The sequence below is a fragment of the Rana temporaria genome, chromosome 10, assembly GCF_905171775.1.
Source record: "Rana temporaria chromosome 10, aRanTem1.1, whole genome shotgun sequence".
Lineage (NCBI taxonomy): Eukaryota > Metazoa > Chordata > Amphibia > Anura > Ranidae > Rana > Rana temporaria.
In genome coordinates, this window is record NC_053498.1 from 136722734 (window position 1) to 136745455 (window position 22722).

The window sequence follows — 22722 nt, forward strand, 5'->3', positions numbered from 1 at the left end:
ATACATGTGTGCCAGTCACATAAATGAAGCTAAACAAAAGGTGATGGCATGTCTGAATTCTCGCTCTTTTGAGGTTCTCTGCTGTATTGGCCCCTGTAGTCACATGACCTCACACTGCCACGGACATACCTGTATACATATATTTTTAGAAGGATAATCCTGCTAAATGTGGGTCTGCTGATTAAGTATATGGGGAACACAGTTATTAAAAAAAAATATAGTAAAAATACATTTATTGAATATCTTGTAAATACATCACACACATTATCTACGATGTGGCCGTCACTGTGATGGTGACATTACTGGTATCATCTGCCGCTCCTGGATCTCGAGAACTCCACATCGGACTGCCAGGAGAAGCAGACTTCAATGCCTCTGAAATCAAATAAATGTCATTGGAATCTGTAAGGTAACGGGAAAAGAATGCTGAATAATAATCAACTCGAATTTATTTCTGCTGAGGTAACAGGAACTGACTACAAATCTCAATAGAAGCAAACTGTAGTCCTGATTCCATTTTCCATCTTCAGAACACTAACCGAGAGAAGTCATCTCATTGGCCTTCTGATATAAAATTGCTCTGTTAATGCAGAAATCTGGGATTTTTTTCTGATCGATTTCCATAGGCTGTGTGAGTGGTCACCCTGGAGCTTCTTCTCTAGGGTGCTCCAGCCCAGCAGTCGCATGCCAACATTAAAGGGGTTAAATCTAAAGTACAAATTTTATGGCATTTTTATTAATATTCTATAACTAGTAATGGCGGGCATTTTCTATTGGGATGCGACATGGCGTGACACTTGACACTATTTTGGGACCATTGTCATTTATACAGCAATCGGAGCTACAAATAGCCACTGATTACTGTATAAATGGCACTGGCACGGAAGGGGTTAAACACTAGGGGGAGATGAAGGGGTTAAGTGTGTCCTAGGGAGTGATTCTAACTGGGGGGGGGGGGTGGGCTACCACTGACATGACAGCAATCACTGCTCCCAATGACAGGGAGCAGTAGATCACTGTCCCTGTCACTAGGCCAGAACAGGGAAAAGCCTGTCATAGACAGGTATTCGGTATCCCCGGAGGAGGAATCCGAAGAGCAGAAGTTCCACGTTTGGGTGGAACTTCGCTTTAATGCAAAAAAATGCATTAAGATAAAAAAACCTTCTGCCTTTACAACTCCTTTAATTGCTAATGACACCCCAAACGTAAGTAGCAAACGCACATTTTACTGCGTGACAAAACGCACTACAACTGCAACAAAATGCGCACTTTAAAAATGTCCGACGCTCCGCAAACAAAAAGGTTCTGGAGCCACTTTGGGGCATTTGTCACACATAGGGCAGCCCCAATTCAAGTGAATGCCCTAGCTGCAATGCACATTAACACATGAAAAACGTGGAAAAAAGGAAATGCGCATTCCCGCTACGCCCAGGGCCTTAAATATCATGGTTTGAACCTGGTCTCATGACAGGGAAAATCTGGAGGTCATGTCATCTCTCTGAAGTTACCTTGAGCTGGTTCCGGGGTTGGCGCAGGTTCTGGGGTTGTCTCAGGGGAAGCAGTCGCTCCCTCTTCTGTATCCACTGCAGTTTCAGCATCTTCTGGATGTCTGATGTTCTCTCGAGCGTCTGCTGCAGATCTGCATCACACAGCACAGAAAACATCACTTTAATGTGCACAATACAAAAAAAATAAATAAATAGAGAGACTTATACTAGAGAAAATCATGCCTGCAGTTCCCCATAGACCCGCCCTGTGTTTTTGGTGTGTTTTATGAAACCATCAAAAATCCTGAATGCTGCATCTTTGACGCGTTTCAGAAAAAGATCCAAAAAATGCAGAAAATAATAGAAAGTCTATGGGAAACTGCAGGTAACCCCCCAGAAAAAAAGTTACACCTGCGTAGTGCCCAAACTGCAATGTGGCAGTGTGAAAGTGCCCTTACTAATGCCCAACTGGCTATCGTGGATATCACTCTACCCAGTGCAGAAAAGGTGGTGGTGTGGGGTGAGGTGGTGGGGATGGGGTTATAGCCACACATAATTCTATGTCCTGCTGCCACAACTGTGAATAACTGACAGTGAAGTTGTGCAAGTGGGAGTGGAAGGACAGAGCAGTAGTTTAAAAGGAACCTTACAAGATGGTTTTGTTTGCACACCCAAGTTTTCCAAGAAAGAACCAGAGACTGTGATTACTGAGCCCCAGAAGTGAAGTTAGTTGGGGGGGGGGGGGGGCACAGTGAATATTTTGTCCTGAAACTAGCACCACTTATGAATAGTGGAATCTTCCATGCACTGGGGCCTCCAATATACAAGGTCTGACAGCTTCCTTATAGAGGCTGAAGCAGGTAGGTGGCAGCTGAGAGTGGAGGATTATGAAGGTTACATGAAAGACCTGCACAGAATAAAACTATAGAAATCACTTCATATTATTCCAACTCCTATCTAAACTGGAGCAAGTAAATTTTGTGAAACGCACTGACCAACAAGTAAGGAGGAACTGTGGATGTGATCACCAATGTCCACACCTCTACTACATCTATATCTTTATTTGATGGACCACTGCTTGGCCGGATTATGGTCTCCATGTTTGGGATTGGGTATTTTGATTGATCTCAGAGCAAATGAGGCCGCTCTGCAAATGTCCTGAAACCATGTGCAGTACAGCAAACGAGGGGTTAAATCAGGCAGTGTTGTGTTGCTTTCTCACCACCTGCTTTAACCCCTTGGACCCCGCAGAAGCATGCAGTTGCGGGGCACTTGCAGAGTGGCCTCATTTACTTGAATGAGTCACCAAAAGCAACAGGGGGTTTTAGGTTGGATTCACATCGATGCATTTTTTGTGCTTTTTTTTTTTTGTTGCATTTTGCAGATTTGTACTACAGAACGTGTTCCATAGGAAATCATGTTACATGGACTGTAGTGCAAATCTGCAAAATGTAAAAAGCACAAAAAAATGCATCGATGTGAATCCAGCCTTAAAGCGAAGGTTCATCCTAAATTTCAAGTTTAGCTGATTTAAAACAATACCCATCGATAATACCTAATCCGTTTTTTTGTTTTTTTTTAATCGCCGTCTTTACCTTAGCATTTTCTCTCCCGTCAATCGTTGTTTCCCCGCGGGAGTGGGCGTGTATTCAATTTTCCCAGACCAGCGCTATGTCTCCTGGGAGTGAGTGAGGAGAATCCCAGGAGACGCGCTGTGCTGTAATCTCGCGACATCTTGCAGGTCACGTGACGGGGCGTGACCTACGCTGGCCGTTGTGATGGCAACAGTGCAGTGTTGACGGCGACGCTCGCCGTCAACACTGCACAATGCGCGGGATAGAGCGGTGAATGCTGGGACGTCGGCATTCACCGTATCCCGGAAGGACAAGCTGCTGGGCTTCACAATGCCCACAGTAAAGATGGAAACGTCCATCTCGGAATTTTAAAACATATCCTTTTCGGGACAAAAGAAATGGTGCGGGCTAAAAGACTGGGAGACACAAGTGTTTATTTGAAACAGGTAAGAGCGGCAGAAGGATTAAAAAAAATAAAAATACGAAAACCAGCGGAACCCCCGCTTTAATTCCTGCTGCAGAATGTGTACACATTTGGCTGCTGCCTCAGCAGGTAAAGGGGGTAGGAATTGGGGGCAGTAAATCTGCAAATCGACCGCATGGTTTTACCACCCCCCAAATTTGTGTGATCGAGCCCTAAGGGTGCCACTGCCGAATGCAACTAAGGGCTCTCCTCACCACCTGATTTAAAGAGGAAGTAAACCCTGATGGGTTTTACTTCCTATTTATTTCTCTGCAAAGGTAAAGCATAATGGGCTACTATGCATTACATAGTAGCCCATTATGTGTTACTTACATGAAACCGAAGCCTGCAATGTCACCGCTGTCCCATGTTGCAGAAAGCATCCATTCTTCACCCCTCTTCCTTCTGGGGGGCCGGCTCTGTGACTGGCCAGAGTCGCGTGACGTCACTCACTCTCCGGTCCGTGGGTATACACGGCCGGAGGAGGAGAAGAGGAGGAGATGGGGGTCCAGAGGTAGGGATAGAGGGGGAGGGAATATGGGGATAAAATGAGGAAGGAAGTGTGACGGGGATAACGAGGGAATTAGTCTATAATATATAGAGAATATATGGATATTTAGGACAGAGATGAAACACTTGGGGTAGTTTGAAATTTAGTTAAAAATAGCGAGTATTTGGTTTACTACATCTCTCTTTGGGGGATGGATTGTAAATTGTCAGTGATACAGATATTATAATCTCCTTCGGTAAATCTATGAATAGTAAACAGAGCTGAAGAGGGAGAAGAAATGTATTATCCATATATATGTTGATGTATAGGACTGTGCCTAGTCCTCTTTTTATGTTTCTGTATCGCTTTCTTTCCTTTGTTTTTTGGAAAAGAAACAAAATAAAAATATAGAATAAAAAAAAAAAAAAGGAAGTCGCCAGTCTCGGCATGCCCTTCCTTTTCTAAGACATCGGCGCTCTCCTCAATTGTAAATATCTCCTACAGGGTGTACAACCCCTTTAAGCCCATGATTGCCGTGCAATGCATGATATTGTGACATAGTAGTATGGTAATTAGAGGTTCAAATTAGATGTGAGGAGGTGACACCGTGCCCGGTGATCTCTGACTTTTCCCATGTTGTTCAGGTAGATCCCCACCTCTTTAAGGTTACCTATCCCAGATTTAAAGCAAAACGGACTTACGCTCTGAAGAACCAATCATGGAGCCCTAGACAAAAAAAAAAAGAGAAATGTTTCAGTACTAACAATGAGGCCAGATATTAGTAAATTATTCTATAAAATGATGAAAATAAATGTATGAAATACAAATATATAATAAAAAATTTCATCAAACAACGGAGGGCTGGCTTGCTGCTTCAGGCCAGCAGGGGACATGCTGTATTAGAAGTGGAGGCCGTTCTATCCCGGTCTATCCCAATAGAAATGGACAATTATGTCAAACAAGTCAAAGGCAGCAGCTACTACAATGTTTCCTTTACTTCCCTTCATTCCCATTAATAGGAATAGCTTGGCCGAGGTCATTTCCTCTGCTAAAACACTAAGGCTGCATTCACACCTGAGCGTCGGTCGTTCTGCGTTTTTTCCGGCGTTTTGTCGCGCGTATTCATGCTTATTTGCGCGTTTGCATACAGCGTTGTCCGACGTTTTTGTACTTTGACGTTTTTTATTTTAGCCAATAGGAAAAAACTATCATCTTTTCATCACTTGTTGCTATGTTGGTAGATTTTTTTAATCTTCTGCATGGGCAACAAGTTCTATTGATTAAAGCGACGAAACGCCCGTAGCAAACGCCCGTTGTCGCGCAAGTCGCTTGAATCGAGCGTTTCCATTACTTTCTATGGGAAATGGAAACGCTCAAATACGCCTAAACCGCCCGATACGCGCGACAAAAAAGGGCTCTTATGCCTCGCAGATTTTAGGCTGCATTCTTGCGGGGGCCGCTAGGGGGCGCTCCCATTGTGTATCAGCGTGTAGTATGCAAATTGCATACTACCACTGATTCACAAGCTTGCGCGGGCCCAGCGCAAGCCAGGTACGGAGTTTCCGTATGGCTACTTTTAGCGCAAGGCTGCCCCTTCTCATAGTAGGGGCAGCCAATGCTAAAGTATAGCCGGCCTTCCCGCGCCGTGAAATTTGAATTTCACGGCGTTTGCGTAAGTGAAACGTGAATGGCGCTGGACGCCATTCACGTCACTTAGAAGCAAATGACCGTCCTTGCGACGTCATTTGCCGCAATGCACGTCGGGAAAGTTTCCGACGGAGCATGCGCTGTACGCTCGGCGCGGGAGCGCGCCTAATTTAAATGATTCCCGCCCCGGCGGTATCATTTAACTTGCGCGCGCTTACGCCGGGCAAATTTTCCGGCGCGCCCTCGCAATTCACGGAGCTACTGCTCCGTGAATCGAGGGCAGCAAAAAATATTTGCGGGGGCGCAGGGCAAAATCGTTGCCCTGCTCCCCCGCAAATATCGCACAATTCTACCTGAATCTGGGCCATTGAGTACGCCACCAGATAGCAGCTTTAACTATACGCCGGAAAAAGCCGAACGGAAACGACGTAAAAGAATGCGACGGCCACTCATACGTTCGTGGATCGTCGGAAATAGCTAATTTGCATACTCAAACGCGGATTACGACGTGAACGCCACCCAGCGCCGCCGGAAAAATTCATCTTAGATCCGACGGCGAACTAAGGCGTACGCCTGTCGGATCTAACACAGATGCCGTCGTATCTTGTTTGGTGGATACCAAAACAAAGATACGACGGGCGCAAAATTTTAAATTACGCGCGTATCAACTGATACGCCGGCATAATTTCTTTGAGGATCTGCCCCTATTGGCTGTAATGCCATTGCACATATAACCTGAATATTAACAACATTAAATATTAAAAAATAAATAAATAAGAAAATATATATTTTTTCATCAGCTTAGATGTCCTACTTATTAGTACAATACATGTTTAAACTTTAATGTGCTATGATTATAGGCTGGGGATTGAATTATGTTGCCAATTTAGAAAAGGCCAGCAGAGCCGTGTTAAAGGGATTGTAAAGGCAGAAGGTTTTTTATCTTAATGCATTCTATTCTTCTGTGTGCAGCAGCCCCCCCTTACCTGACACCATCTCTATCCAGCGATGTCAATGAGTGCCTCGGGCCATCTGTGACTCTAACTCCTGATTGGCTGAGACACAGCAGCGGCGCCATTGGCTACCACTGCAAATAGAAAACCAGGAGAGAGAGGGAGGCGTACCGAACCACAGCTCTGTGTCTGAATGGATTGTAATTGTGATACAGGGAGCTGCAGCTCAGCTCGGGTGCCCCCACAGAAAACTGTTTGCTGTGGGGGCACTCAACAGGAGGGAAGGCCAAGGGACCAGGCTGCTCTGTGCAAAACCAACTGCACAGAGGAGGTAAGTATAACATGTTTGTTATTTTAATAGAAAAAAAACTGAGACTTTACAAACCCTTTAATTTCGATGTCAAATTTCGATTCAGTTTTAGTCATAGTCTTTTGACTAAAATGCCAATTTAGTTTTAGTCGTTATTTTAGTCATCTGAACTGTTTTAGTTGTATTTTAAAATCCCAGTACCAGTGTTAAATTTAGTCAACAAAAAATATTTTCTATGACAAAAATGAACACTGCTCCCTAGTAGGATTGAGGGTTCACACCAAGACCTGGGCTAAGCCCTTGTTGGTTGAGTATGGAAGATAAAACCTTTGAAGGGGCTGCAAAGCTTCACGTTTTTTCACCTTAATGCATCCTAAGGTGAAAAAACATCCGATGCTTACAAGACACCCAGGTTTACTTACTCGAGCCCTCAAAAGTCCAGTGCGGTGAACGCATTGGCTACTGGCCCCAGTCTTCTCTGCTCTTCATTGGAGGTTGATAGCAGCGCAGCCATTGGCTCCCGCTGCTGTCAATCTAATCAATGACGCGGCGCGCCGGGGGACCGGGCCGAGTGATACAGTCAGCGGCTATGGCTGCCGGCTGTATCACGGGAGCGCGCCTGCAAGCAATCCCCTTGGGAGAGAGCTTCCCATGAAGGGGATTGGCGCTTGCGGGGAGGAGCCGAGGCAGCCGCAGAAGGGACCCCAGAAGACCAGGATCGGGGCCACTCTGTGCAAAAAGAACTGCACAGTGGAGGCAAGTATGACATGTTTGTTATAAAAAAAAAAAAAACCTTTACAACCTCTTTAACTGCATGCCATAGTTACATACAGTAGCACATGCAGCGAATGGTATTACTGACGTTTTAGAAAGAGACAGACGAAACTTACGTGGGTGGTTCTGGCGGTTTCTGGCAATGTACTGGAACACCAGGAGACTCACTACAACTGCCACCAACATGCCTGCAAATCCAGCCCCTATGGCAACAGGGTAAATATTGTTTGGAGGATCCGCTGCAAGAAAACCATTGGGCAATGTTTATATGTGATGAGTGGCACATGGATACAGAAGACATAGCTGAGCTAAACATTTACTTCTTGTCAGATGGTTTTAACACCCCCCCCACCCCCATATCATTACCCGCTATCATCAGGCAGAATGTGTGTTAGGCCCTTTTCACACTGAGGAGTATTTCAGGTGTTTTTAGCGCTAAAAATAGTGCATAAATTAATGCCTGAAATAATCCTGCCCCAGCATTCTCAATGTGAAAGCCCGAGAACTTCACACTGAGGCGATGCGCTGGCGGGAGAAAAAAAAAAATCTCCTGCAAGCAGCATCTTAGGAGCGGTGTGTATACCGCTCCTTCCCATTGAAAACAATGGGACACTGCAGTAATACGCCTTTGCAGAGGCACATCGCGGGCGGTATTAACCCTTTTTCGTCCGCTAGCGGGGGTTACTACCGCACCACTAGCGGCCGAATACCGCCGCAATTCCGACGGTATAGCGCCGCTAAAAATAGTGGCGCTATACCGTCACCGCACATACTGCCCCAGTGTGAAAGGGGCCTTAAAAAGACGGAGTGCATTGTCTGTCTCTACATAACCAGCCAATCACAGGCTCTGCCTGAAAACAGATTACATAATAAACTGACAAAGTTCTAAAAGAAGCCGAGTTACAGCAAGAGTTTAGGTTCACTTTAAAGAGAAACTCCAGTCTAATGTTCAAATCTTCAAATGTAATAATTTATTATATTTTTCTCAAGATCTGGAAAAGCTGATATGTCACCCAATAGGTTGGATTAACCCCATGTATACTGTTACTTTGCATCAGGTTGTGATCCTTACCTATTCTGATTTGTGTACTTTAAAGTGGATTACGAGTCTGGCAGTAGGAGGTGAATTTATGCAAATTAACATGATGCCGACTTCCGACATGCTGAGGGATTTAGCGTCTGTGCTTTCCTAATCAATGTGTTAGGGTGGCAGCAGAGTGAAGTAATATCTTAGTGTGAAAATGGAAGCGCCACACCAAAGGTTAGAGTACAAAAAAAAAGGGTTTTATTCAAAACATAATGCAGGTGCTGAAGCCAATGATTTCTCATGGACCACACATCATCTCCTTTGTAAGGACTTAAAGGACAAGTTCACTTTTGGAACAATTAAAAGGTTCTAGCATCTGCAGCCTCACCCCCCCCATGACAGTAGGCAGGGAACTTCTCCCCACCCCGCTGTCATATTTGGAATCAACACGGCCGTGCGGGCTCCGCCCCACACTGCTACGTCATTGCGGCTTACAAATTAGTAGCGCCTTATAATATAATAAGAAGACACTGAATGTCTATGTAAAACACCAAGTGACTAGTGTATATATAAAAATAAAAATAAAATTATAAAAAAGTCCAAAATGTGATAGTATAGTGAAAAACTTGATAGATGGATGAAGCTGGGTGCAGAAAGTTCCAGATCAACACTAATTCCCACTGAACTTAACGTGCAATTGTGGAATACCGGCCACCAGAAAGGGAGGCTTACCAGATGTAATTGAACCCTAATGAGCCTACGCCCAAAGGGTCAATAAAGCTGAATGTGTAAAATGGAGGGTGTACCAGCCAGGAACAGAGTATTCAACCAGCAAGATGCAATGAAGCCATCACTCAAGGGAAGGTATCAATAGCTTGGAGATGACTCACAGATGATCAAACCATACCCAATATGCAGAGAGGAAAGGAAAGGCACATAGCGTAATACCGTAAAACATCAGGCGTTTTAATGACGGTTAAAAACACTGAGGCCCCGTACACATGGTCGTTCCAAACCGATGAGAATGATCCGACGAACCGCTTTTATCGGTTCACCCCTGAAGTGGCCTGATGGTCTGATGTGCGTACACACCATCGTTCCAAAAACCGATCGGGTCAGAACGCGGTGACGTCAAACACACGACGTGCTGAATAAAACGAAGTTCAATGCTTCCAAGCATGCGTCGACTTGATTCTGAGCATGCGCGGGTTTTGAACCGATGCTTTTCTGTACTAACCATCGGTTTGGACCGATCGGGCAGCGGGCCATCGGTTCGGTTTTGATGAAACTGAACCTCGGTCCATTCTCATCGGTTTTGTCCGACCGTGTGTACGGGGCCTTACAGTTCCGTAGATATAAAAGGACATTCAAATCAAGATGTGCATTGGCAGCAGTGAGGTCCCGACGCGTTTCGCAAAACCTTGCTACGTCATTACGGCTAATGGCTTATAGTTGAGCTGCAAGGGTGCTGGGTGAGCATCCTCATAATTCATTGATCTTCTCACTCTCAGGTAACTGCCTGTCATTACAAGGTACAAGCACACAGCAATCCTAAGAGTCTGCAGGAGATGGACATTGCGCATGTGATTTGCTGATTGCGGTTACAATGCTCTGCATGCTCCTTCGAAAAAAAGAAATAAATGCACATGATTTTGCCTGCAAAAAAATCTGCATTAATTATTATTTTTTAAAGTCAAACTTATCCTTTAGGACAGGGGTAGGCAACCTGGGGCCCTCCAGCGGTTGCAGAACTACAAGTCCCATCATGCCTCTGGGAGTAATTGTAACTGTCAGCCTTGCAATGCCTCATGGGAAATGTAGTTCCACAACAGCTAGAGGGCCCCAGGTGGCCTACCTCTGCTTTAGGATATAAAGTATCTGGTAAGGACTCAAATTAATCCTTAAAACCATGGTTCAGCAGCTGATGAGAACCAGTACTGAGTGCTCACAACACAGTTTAAATTGTCCTCACCAGCGGATACTGTATATCTTAAAAACCTGATGAAGAGAATATGTGGTCCCTGAAACGCGTTGGCTGTAGCACCTGATATGTTTGGCATAAAACCTCTTTTTTGGGCTCTAACCTTTGGTATGGTGCTCTGATTTTCACACTCAAATACTATGTCTACAGTCCGAGATAACCATCCCAGTTCTTTGGATCACAAGAGCAGCCTCCCATCACCTAGACACCCTATTGGCATCTTAAAGGGGACGTACCTGTACGCCCTTATGCCCAGCCGTGCCATTCTGTCGACGTATATTGTCGTGCGGCGGTCCTTAAAAGGTTAAACTGCATGTCATTACTGTAAGAGTCCATCCTCTGCCACTATTGCAAAAAAAAAAAACAACCTAAAAAACCTACCGTATTTTCCGGCGTATAAGACGACTCCCTAATTTTCCAGGAAAAATTTTGGTTTTGGGATATACTCACTGTATAAGACTACCCCCTTCCTACTAGTCTTTCTGGAAGCTGAGGGGTAGCCAGAACCGCTGACAGAAACAGGCTTTTTCAAATCTCACTGTGCCATTACATTACATGCCCCGACTGTGCCATCACTTGCCCCCTCTCTGTGCTTGAGCTTGCCCCCTCTCTGTGCCTGAGCTTGCCCCCTCTCTGTGCTTGAGCTTGCCCCCTCTCTGTGCCTGAGCTTGCCCCCTCTCTGTGCCTGAGCTTGCCCCCTCTCTGTGCTTGAGCTTGCCCCCTCTCTGTGCCATCACTTGCCCCCTCTCTGTGCCTGAGCTTGCCCCCCACTGTGCCTGAGCTTGCCCCCTCTCTGTGCCTGAGCTTGCCCCCTCTCTGTGCCTGAGCTTGCCCCAACTGTGCCTGAGCTTGCCCCCCACTGTGCCTGAGCTTGCCCCCCACTGTGCCTGAGCTTGCCCCCCACTGTGCCTGAGCTTGCCCCCCAGTGCCATCACTCACTTTTTTTCAGGCGGTGCGGTGCGGTGACAGTCTCCGTGCTTCGCGCGTCAATGATTTAAAAGACGCGCCTTCTCCTCAGACTGTCCTGTGTTAGGCGGAACACAAGATTTTCCAGCAGCGCCTCTGTTCTGTGTTCCGCCTATCACGGTCGTCTTCTCATCTCGTCCGAGGATGAGAAGGCATCTGTGATAGGAGGAACACAGAACAGAGAAGATTTGTGTTCCACCTATCACAGAACACGCTGAGAAGAAGGAGCGTCTTTTAAATCACTGACGCTCGCAGCAGCCGGAACACTGTAACCGCACCGCACCGCCTATTCACAAAAAAGTGAGTGATGGCAGAGACCGTACCCGGCGTATAAGACGACCCCCGACTTTGGATGCATTTTTTTGCATCCAGAAAGTCGTCTTATATGCCGGAAAATACGGTATATAATGTATCTGATGGCAAAATCCATACATGAAGGCAAAAATGCACACAACATTTTTTTTAGACCTGCTATGGCTGGCGCTGCTGTCAAGCGGATGACGCGGCGCGCTGGGCGGCGGGGCCGAGTGATACAGTCGGCGGCTATGTCCGCCGCTGTATCACGGGAACGCGCTCGCAAAAGCTTTCCACCATGCTCGCTCGCATGAAGGTGGAAAGCTTTTGCGAGGAGGAGCTGAGGGACCCCAGAAGACACGGATCGGGGACACTCTGTGCAAAATGAGCTGCACAGTGGAGGTAAGTATAACATGTTTGTTATTTTAAAAATATAAAAATTTTGACTTTAGTGTTCCTTTAACACTGGAATGGGATTTGGTTTCATATTTTCTTTATAAGTGTCAGGAATGTTTTTTGAAAAATATTTTCCTTTTTGGACAGGTAGATAAGAATTGCTGCATGCTATTATTTTGTGTTCTCTTTTCAGCCAGGCGGTGGAGCTCTAGCCTCCTTTTCAAGTCTGGCATTGTGTCTTGGCTAATACAATGCTGATTGTAAAGGAAATTTGTAAGTTCTGTATATAATTGTATTCTATTTTGTATGTATTGCGCACTGCCCTCACTGTGCACATGACACTAATAATGTTTTCATTACATGTTTGCATTGTTTCGAGTCCTGATTAGAATTAGCCTGCCTATGTTACGCCCCTCATTACCATAAACGTACAATTGTAATATTAATGTGATACCTACGTAATCATGTGTATAAAAACCTTCAATTGCATCATAATAAAGAAGATCAGTTATTTGGAAAGATGCTGCGTGTATCTTTTGTATTTGTTCCCTACTGCAGTAGTTATTATTTTGGAACCACTAATCAATATGAGTATAAGAGTTGCCCATCTATAAAATGTAATGCCGAACTCAATAAGCAATGTAGAGCAGTGACTCCTCCCTTATCTGATTGGAAAGTCTGAGGCATAGTCAGAAAAACAAGCTGCAAAGCAATCAGGATCTTCTCTGCTGCCTTTTTAGATAACCCACAGAGCTCTGGGGATCCTGTGTTGTGTACTAAATGTTTATCTGTAAAACAAAGATTGTATACCTAAACTGGAAAAAAAGCACTTTAATATGCATTTTAAGAAAAACAAAAAAAAAACACTCAAAGCATTATAATTGTTTTCATAAAAGTCACGTTCTACTTCCTGAAAATTAAACCTCGATAAGAAATATGAAAATAATTCCTGGTGAGCGTGCATTTTACATCCATCAGTGGATACAAATAAAACATTTACTGGCCCGCAATTGAATTATACTTATAATTAATTATATATCCCAGCAGCTGGATAGGTAAACAACCCCCCTAGGAGGTATGATTTTTTTTAAATAGAATAAGCCAATACTATGGGCCAGATTCACAGAATAGATACGACGGCGTATCTCCTGATACACCGTCGTATCTCTTGTTCTATCTATGCGGCTGATTCATAGAATCAATTCCGCATAGATAGCCCTAAGATCCGACAGGTGTAATTGACTTACACCGTCGGATCTTAGGATGCAGTACCTCGGCCGCCGCTGGGTGGAGTTTGCGTCGTTTTCCAGCGTCGGGTATGCAAATTAGCAGTTACGGCGATCCACAAAGGTTTTCGCGTTCGTTACATCGGCGCAAGTTTTTTTTTTCCCGTCGCAAAGTTAAGTGTGCTATTAACATGGTGTAAAATTACTCCACCATGTTAAAGTATGGCCGTCGTTCCCGCGTCGATTTTGAATTATTATTTTTTCCGGCGTAAGTACGTTACGCACGTCGTGATTCACAATCACGTTGGGTCGCCGTAATTTCGCGCAAAGCACGTCGGGAAAATTGCGAACGGAGCATGCGCAGAACGTCCGGCGCGGGAGCGCGCCTAATTTAAATAGTACACGCCCCATTTAAATTGGGCGGGCTTGCGCCGGACGGGTTTAAGTTACACCGCCGCACGTTTACAGGTAAGTGCTTTGTGAATCAGGCACTTACACTGAAAACTTGCGGCGGTGTAACGTAAACGGGTTACGTTGCGCCGCCGCAATTGTACCTGAATCTGGCCCTATATGCTTATATCAATGCAAATTGTCAAACAGGCATAAATGTGAACAAACAGTATACATGAAATCATCAACTACCTAAACATGCGCAACAAAAATAATTCAGTGAAAATAAAAGTACAACTAAAAAACTATGAAATCCAGATAATCCAATATCCTCCACCTCAGTGAGTTAAATACTAAAAAAGGTTTTACAAGATTTACATGGCCCCTTACTTTTAAAGGAGATGTACAGTCAAAGCTCATTTGGTTGTACTTCTGTGGATCACAGGAGTACAAGTCTTTTCTTCACTCCTACGACCCGTTTTCAGCACACAGCAGGCTGAAGTCCGCTGTCTGCTGACATCACAGAACCAGGCCAGACTTGGTAAAGATCATGACCAGAGAGTCTGGATCCGTCCACATGGCGGACCAGCACCTGGCTCAGCCTCTCAGCCGGGTGCTGAGGTAGGGGGGGGCGGGCAGCAGGGCCCCTTACAGGTGTAATGCCTGTACCCCCCTGATGGCGGCCCTGGAACTGAGTGATCAGCGGTATTGATGGCTAGATTCTCAGTGTTAGAGCCGGCGGGGGACAGATGCAGAATCAGACCAATGCTGCATCCACCTAGGTAAGTATAAATCTAAAAAAATAAATAAAGTCCATACTTCTTTTTTAAGCAGGTAAAGGAACACTTTAGGAAGAAAGATATAAGTGCATCCAGCATATCCCCCTTGCTCTCCTCCCCCACCAGGGCCTCCGCTGCACACCTGGTTTTCTGATTTGCACAGGTAAGTAAAAGCACATCCAGCACATCTCCCCTCTCTCCCAGGGAAATTGATGCTGTGTGCCTCGTTCCTCCACTCTCCACCATCAAATGAGCATTAAAACAAAGCCAACTCCATAGTGCAATGTTGTATGTAAAGAGAGCTTTATTAAAAGTATTTACTCATATGAAAACCTTGCAATAATCAATAAATCAGTATGCAGCTCTTACACAGAGGAGGTCCCAGGAATTACAGGTATACCCAGGGTCTGATATGAGTTCCGCCTTTATGTGTTTCGTCACAAAGGACTTCCTCAGGAGTTCACCTAAAATCATACGGGAGTCCATCTAAAATACCTGTTCCACCATACCTCCCAACTTTTTGGGAATGAGAATAAGGGACACCTATTACCAAAAGTATGTAGGCATAGGACGAATCCCCTGCCAGTAATATATAAAATGTATTATGATGCTCATCTAAGTGACAATAGTATTTTTTTTTACCTTAAAGTGGATGTGTAAAGTAGTGAGTGTACAGCTTGTATAACAGTGTAGATTTGCTGTCCCCTGAAAAAAACTCAACACACAGCCATTAATGTCTAAACCGCTGGCAACAAAAGTGAGTACACACCTAAGTGAAAATTTCCAAATTGGGCCCAAAGTGTCAATATTTTGTGTGGCCCCATTATTTTCCAGCACTGCCTTAACCCTCTTGGGCATGGAGTTCACCAGAGCTTCACAGGTTGCCACTGGAGTCCTCTTCCCCTCCTCCATGAAGACATCACAGAGCTGGTGGATGTTAGAGACCTTGCGCTCCTCCACCTTCCGTTTAAGGATTCCCCACAGATGCTCAATAAGGTTTAGGTCTGGAGACATGCTTGTCCAGTCCATCACCTTTACCCTCAGCTTCTTTAGCAAGTCAGTGGTCATATTGGAGGTGTGTTTGGGGTGGTTATCATGTTGGAGTACTGCCTTGCGGCCCAGTCTCCGAAGGGAGGGGATCATGCTCTGCTTCAGTATGTCACAGTACACGTTGGCATTCATGGTTCCCTCAATGATCTGTAGCTCCCCAGTGCCGGCAGCACTCATACAGCCCCAGACCATGACACTCCCACCACCATGCTTGACTGTAGGCAGGCACACTTGTCTTTGTACTCCTCACCTGGTTGCCGCCACACACACTTCACACCATCTGACACCAAATATGTTTATCTTGGTCTCATCAGACCACAGGACACGGTTCCAGTAATCCATGTCCCTAGCCTGCTTGTCTTTGCTATGAGGTGCCATGTTGAACTTCCAATGATCAGTAAGGAGAGAGAGCGATAACACCAAATTTATCACACCTGAGACCTTGTAACACTAACGAGTCACATGGCTAATTGGGCCCAATTTGGGCATTTTCACTTAGGGCTGTACGCACTTTTGTTGCCAGCGGTTTAGACATTAATGGCTGTGTGTTGAGATATTTTCAGGGGACAGCAAATTTACACTGTTATACAAGCTGTACACTGACTACTTTACATTGTAGCAAAGTGTTATTTCTTCAGTGTTGTCACATGAAAAGTTAGAATACAATATTTACAAAAATGTGAGGGTTGTACTCACTTTTGAGAGATACTGATTTATATATATATATATATATATATATATATATATATATATATATATATATATATATATATATACACATATACACACGCACACGCACTGTAGGTATTATAGCATACCTCTAGGTAAAACCTTTTTTCTTTAGGTTTTGGTAAAATGAATGTGGAGGGGTGTACTCACTTTTGAGAGATACTGTATATATACATATCTATAAATATATATAGATATATATATATATATATACACACACACTGTAGGTATTATAGCAGGGGTTAGACCTTCTGTCAAGTTTTCATTGCTGTCTGTGCCATCATTGGGGAGATTCATCCTCTCTATTTGTCCTGTTTACCATTATCATTGTGAACATAAAAGAAAATCCCACATTTTGGATTGACATCAAAACAATAATAGAGGTTAAATCTTACAATGGGGACACAAGTTCTGGTGACACCCTGGAATTCCCTCACTTTGGGGGGATTTCCTCTCACTTCCTGTTTTGGATATGGGACAGGAAGTGAAGAGATATCTCCCATATGGGACACATATGGCAAAACAAAAAAAACGGATAGGGGTTATAACCCTCCTTTACGATCAAACATTCTTTAAAGAAAGTCTTGCCTTTAGTTGCACTTTAGGAGAACTGAAATCCAATAAATGAAAGGGGCAGGTCAGATACAGTAAAGATAAGGAGAAAAGAGAGTCGGCCCTCTGTTTGTTCCGTGGACCTTTGTCACCAGGACAGATAGTGAGGAGGAATACAAATTTCCAGTAGAACAGGAAAGGAAAGGTGACAACTGACTAAGAGGGGATTTCATGTCAGGTGTTTTACCAGTACCTGCTCTATCCAAAACATTAAAAAAAATAGATATGACTTGGGTGCTCCCACCAACCGTGGGGGTGTTCCCAAAGCTCTTCCTCTTCAGGACCGATGCTCCTTGCACAGAAATCGTGATCGGCTTTTTTTTCTCCTCAAGCTGTCAGTAAACAATTACCGATCTTCTGTTTCCATCACGTGATCAGCTGTCATTGGCTGACAGCTGATCACATGGTAAGGGGCCAGGATCACAAAGCGCGCAGCACGTGCCCTGCAGGGGGCGCGCGGGGAGCGTGCAAAGGGGAAGACATCTATTGACGGCCTCCCAGCAAAGTAGGTCCACGCTGTAGCCATCATTCGGCTATAGCGCGGATCTGAAGGAGTTAATATATGGACACTTACAATGCTGTGAAAAAGTATTTGGCCCCTTTCTGATTTTTTTTTTTGCATATTTGTCACACTTAAATGACTCAGATCATCAAACAAATTGTATTATTACACAAAGATAACCCGAGTTTTACATTACATGCCGCAGTTCTTCCAACAGGTGGATGGAACCAAGTACAAGCAATCTTAGAAGAAAACCTGTTAGAGTCTGCAAAATACAGCCGGTGCCATTCGTTGCTATGTTGGGGTGTATTTAGAATAACTGGCCTGTGGTAATTCAGCGCACCTCAAAGTGAGGCACGGCGCATGTGTTACCGCAGCACAGTGTGACAAGGCCCTAATATTCTCAGGCTGTGGTAATGGCTTTAGCAAACCACCCAAGCCTTCTACAAAAAGCCACAGTAGCAAGATGGGCAGTCCAAGCCTAACCCAGAACACTACAATAAACACACCAACTGAAAATAAAATTATACCGTTAAATTATTAACAGTAATTTGAGTAGACACATGAATGAAAGACTAAGAAACCCCCTAATTCCACGTACAAAGTAGCAGGTTTCTGTTACGGGAATAGAATGTCATAAAGAAGAGATTAAATGGCACATAAGGAAGAGAGTTGCCACACGGTAGTTCACAGTAAGATGAAACTGCATGTAACCGTATCTTGTGTTTTCTACAATACTGTAATTAATATGGTAATGATATGCCCTAAGACTGCACAAATCAGAGAAAAACGGACACCAGTTCAGACCTACAAATTAAAGGGGTTGTAAAGGTTCGTGTTTTTTCACCTTAATGCATTAAGGTGAAAAAACACCTGGCAATGACGGCCCCCCAGCCCCCCCCCCCCCGTTTTACTTACCTGAGCCTGCTTACCTGCTGTGCGTGTCCCCCGGCGTCCTCTTCTCCACGGAGTCTGACCGTTGATTGGCTAGATGAGATAGATTGATAGCAGCGCAGCCATTGGCTCGCGCTACTGTCAATCACATCTAATGACGTGGCTGCCGGGGGGCGGGACCGAGTCATACATGCTGTGTCTTTGGACACAGCGCTTTTTTGACAGGGAGCGTGCCCGCAAGCTAAAAACAAAACAAAAACAAAGCCATACAACCCCTTCAACTTAGGTAGGTTCAACAGAAAGCAATGAAGTCCTTTAATTTAATCACAAAAAAGTGGAAGGTCGGTGAATTGAGTTAATTACAGTCATCTCTATGCTGTCCTTTCCATAATTAGCTTCTCTGAAAACTGTGTCAGAAATGCAACAGTTCTGTTCTCTGCTCCAATTTGATTGATATATATATATATATATCAATCAATCACATACATACACACACACTATATTGAGAAAGGGAGTAACCGCTCCAGGTGAATGTGCTTGGTAATTAGTCTCCTCTCAGAAACCACGGGTGCTGGCAATGCATAGAGCAGAAATGGAAAGAAGTATTTGGACAGCCGCACTTCCGAAAAAAATTGGATAAAAGCACTACAAGCCACAGCAAAAATAGGACACAGCCGACGCGTTTCGCACTAATGCTTAGTCATCCAACATCAGTGCCTGACCTCACAAATGTGCTTCAGGAAGAACGGTCAAACATTCCCATAGACACTCCTAAACCTTGTGGACGGCCTTCCCAGAAGAGTTGAAGCTGTTATAGCTGCAAAGGGTGGAAACACACACTGTATTTACTTTGTCACATACAAAACGTACAGGGATATAAATTATGTATTGAAATGCTGGAAGGCTCTGGATAGGGGTCAGTGTGGAGGAATAGAGGTTCTAGAGGGGTTTAGGGGATTCTGCAGCAGACTGGGCAGCCTTTTAGGGGATGGGGTTTCTGGATTGAGCTGGTGGCAACTGTGGGGGCTTAGGGTCACTCTCTAGAAGGCTAGATAGTTTTTCTGGGGCACTGGTGGGCACTACGGAGGCTGGTGTGCACCTTAAAAAAAAAAGTCAGCAGCTACAAATACTCTAGCTGCTGACTTTTACTATAAGGACATTTACCTGTCCGGAACTCCTGGGTCACCTGATCACTGTAATAGCATCCGATTGGCTGCCACAGTGATTAGTTACTGTAAAGCCCGCCCCTGTGTTTTCCCTCTCTACGAATAGAAAACAAACACATATGTGGTATCGCTGCGATTATCAGGAGCAAGAGAATGTATTTTTGGTTGTTCTGTGGCGGTAGGTTATGGTAGTAGCAAGAAATATACAGCTACATTTAGTAAAAAAAATATATATTTTTTTTATTTTGGGCCAGTTTTCCTTTGATAATAATAATAAAATAAAATAAATCAGGAGATATCCATTACCATTTACCACCAAATCCACCTGGATGCACAAAGTAGTTGTGATGATATGAACGGTTTTACTAACACATGTCAAGTTGCAAAATTGTGCTTAGGCATTAACATTTATTTTACCCTTCGACAAGAGGGAGTTACCAAATTACACTTTCCTCCCAATCAGACTTGCGCATTTTAAAACTACATTTCAGAATAAACATCATAAATACTTAGTGAACATACCGTGCATACCATTTTCTGTGTGGAAAATTTGGGAGCACGCTGGTTGCTTGAGACATAGGGAAGACAAAATTAACCCAACCTCAGGGTGTCAGGTAGTCATGAATGTGACCATTTTCTCGTCTGACTATAGTGATCCTGCTTTCGTAAAATCAAGAAGGGCCCAAGGAGCATTTCCCCCCAGTTGGGATTGACAACCTTGGGCCCTTCTTGAAGGGAATGCTGGGACTTGATGTGCCAATCATTTGGAGAGCATCGGATCTGCCAACCTTTGTATTTATATGATTCAGCAACATATCACTAGTTAATAAACCATGTACAATACCTGGTGTTTTAACCTCAGAGGGAAATCCTGTAGTTTTATGGTTAACGGCCAGTATTCTGAAGGCATATAAGATGGAAGGGTCCAAACCAGCAAGTTTATGGCCACGGATTTCAGGCTCAATGTCGTTAGCCACAATATCCCAGGGGGCGGTCTGTACGGATCTCCTAGGAGAAGTTGAGCGGATGCTGGCTTGTCGCTGGACCATGAAACCCGTTAAATCTCCAGCTCCCTGCGTCATCCACTCCACATCAACTTCAGTCCTCTGGCGGCTATAGAGGAGCTTACTGATGCTCACATTAGGAGGGGTAGGATATTCTGTGGATAAGACAAAGAGGAAGAAAATACGGAATACTATCAATTTAGTCCTGTAGCCTATATATTTTGTTTTAACTAAATAATTGTTATAGATGAAAATGTAAATGTGCATTGCTTTAACATTCAAAAAATAAAAATAAAAATAATTTTCCATTGAGGGACACGGGAAGTAATCCTCGTTATATTGCCGCCCGCCGGAGGATTGGACTTGATCTTGATGCTTGATCTTAAAAATGGTCTTCAACACAATGATTTTATGCTGAATAAATATTTTCTTTTTAAAGAAGGCTTAATCACATTGCCTCTGGAACAATTTTTCCACACGCGTTAAAATATGCATTTATGACTAGAAAATTACATAAAGCCCCGGAAACATTTTATGTTTTCTGAAAGCAGATGCTCTTAATTTAAAATATAGTAGTTACAATATTTTATATTTCAGTCAAAAAAATACAGTAAAATTTATTTTAGTGTCTATCCAACTTTATTTGTACAAAATAAAAAATGAGGTCATATTGATTAAATTGATACCAAATACATCAAGCATCAAAGCTGCATGTGTCTGAATTAGCAAAAAAAATACAGTACCCCAAATTATCATTCTGTGACGCTGAAATACCTTTACAGCTCATCAATGTAAGTTACCTATAAAAAAAAGGACATTACGTTTATCTCACTCTGGCGTGTGTGGCGATACCCTATCAGTCTTTTAAAAAGTGATTGGGCCCAGATCACTTTTATCCAATTGCCGTAAGTCTGCTGTTGCTGCAGCCATAAACTTATAGGGCCAGATTCACAGAAGAAATACGCCGGAGTATCTACTGATACTCCGGCGTATTTTCAAATTTGCCACGTCGTATCTTTAGTTTGCATCCTCAAACCAAGATACGACGGCTTCTGGCTTCGATCCGACAGGCGTACGGCTTCGTACGCCTTTGGATCGTAGGTGCAATACTTCGGCGCCCGCTGGGTGGAGTTTGCGTCGTTTTCCGCGTCGGGTATGCTAATTGGCTTTTTCCGGCGATCCACAAAGGTACGCGCGGCCGTCGCATTCTCTTACGTCGTCGCTAGTAGGCTTTTCCCGGCGTATAGTTAAAGCTGCTATTTCTTGGCCTATATTTAGACTTGCCATGTTAAAGTATGGCCGTCGTTCTTACGTCGAATTTACATTTTTTTTTTTTTTGCGCAAGTCGTCCGTGAATAGGAAAGGACGCAACTCACGTCGATGTTCAAAAAATTACGTCAGTGCGACGTCATTTCGCGCAAAGCATGGTGGGAAATTTCAAAACGGAGCATGCGCAGTACGTTCGGCGCGGGAACGCGCCTAATTTAAATGATCCACGCCCCATTTGAATTAGGCGGGCTTGCGCTGGAGGGATTTACGCTACGCCGCCGCAACTTTACAGGCAAGTGCTTTGTGAATCAAGCACTTGCCCGTAAAACTTGCGGCGGTGTAACGTAAATGCGATACGTTACGCCGCCGCAAAAGTCTGTGAATCTGGCCCATAAGCTCAAGTGGTTAAGACTTTGTAACTTCGAAAAGCAGTCTAAATTCGGGGGTATGCAACACAACAGCTAGCAGGCCCAAAGATGAATAAGAACAAGGTACTGCTGGGGCACCCTTCCTGGGCCCTTCCAGAATGACAAATAGAGAACCTATCTTGTAGAAAAAAGGAAGAGGTGGCAGAGAGGCATCCCCAAACAACCCAGACAACGTCCAGACAATGGGGATCAATCCCCTGGTGAACTTGAAGCTGGACACAAAGAGGGAAGGACAATGTCTTGATTAAGGTGAAAGGCAGGGACCACCTTATGAAGGAAGGTAGGTCTAGGCCTTAAAACCACCTTGTAAA

The 22722-nt window shown here is 44.2% G+C and overlaps 1 protein-coding gene across 1 annotated transcript in view; it reads right to left on the minus strand.

The window, feature by feature from the left end:
* Positions 1 to 1485: 1485 nt before the first annotated feature.
* VSIG10L2 (V-set and immunoglobulin domain containing 10 like 2) overlaps positions 1486 to 22722 on the minus strand; it is an 85940-nt gene continuing 64703 nt past the window's right edge. Inside the window, exons 8-11 of the mRNA XM_040326356.1 lie at positions 20555 to 20869; positions 7815 to 7937; positions 4716 to 4740; positions 1486 to 1639 (exon numbers count right to left, since the gene is read on the minus strand). Of these exons, the coding sequence (XP_040182290.1) occupies positions 1486 to 1639; positions 4716 to 4740; positions 7815 to 7937; positions 20555 to 20869 (617 nt within the window). The remainder of the gene's footprint in view (positions 1640 to 4715; positions 4741 to 7814; positions 7938 to 20554; positions 20870 to 22722) is intronic.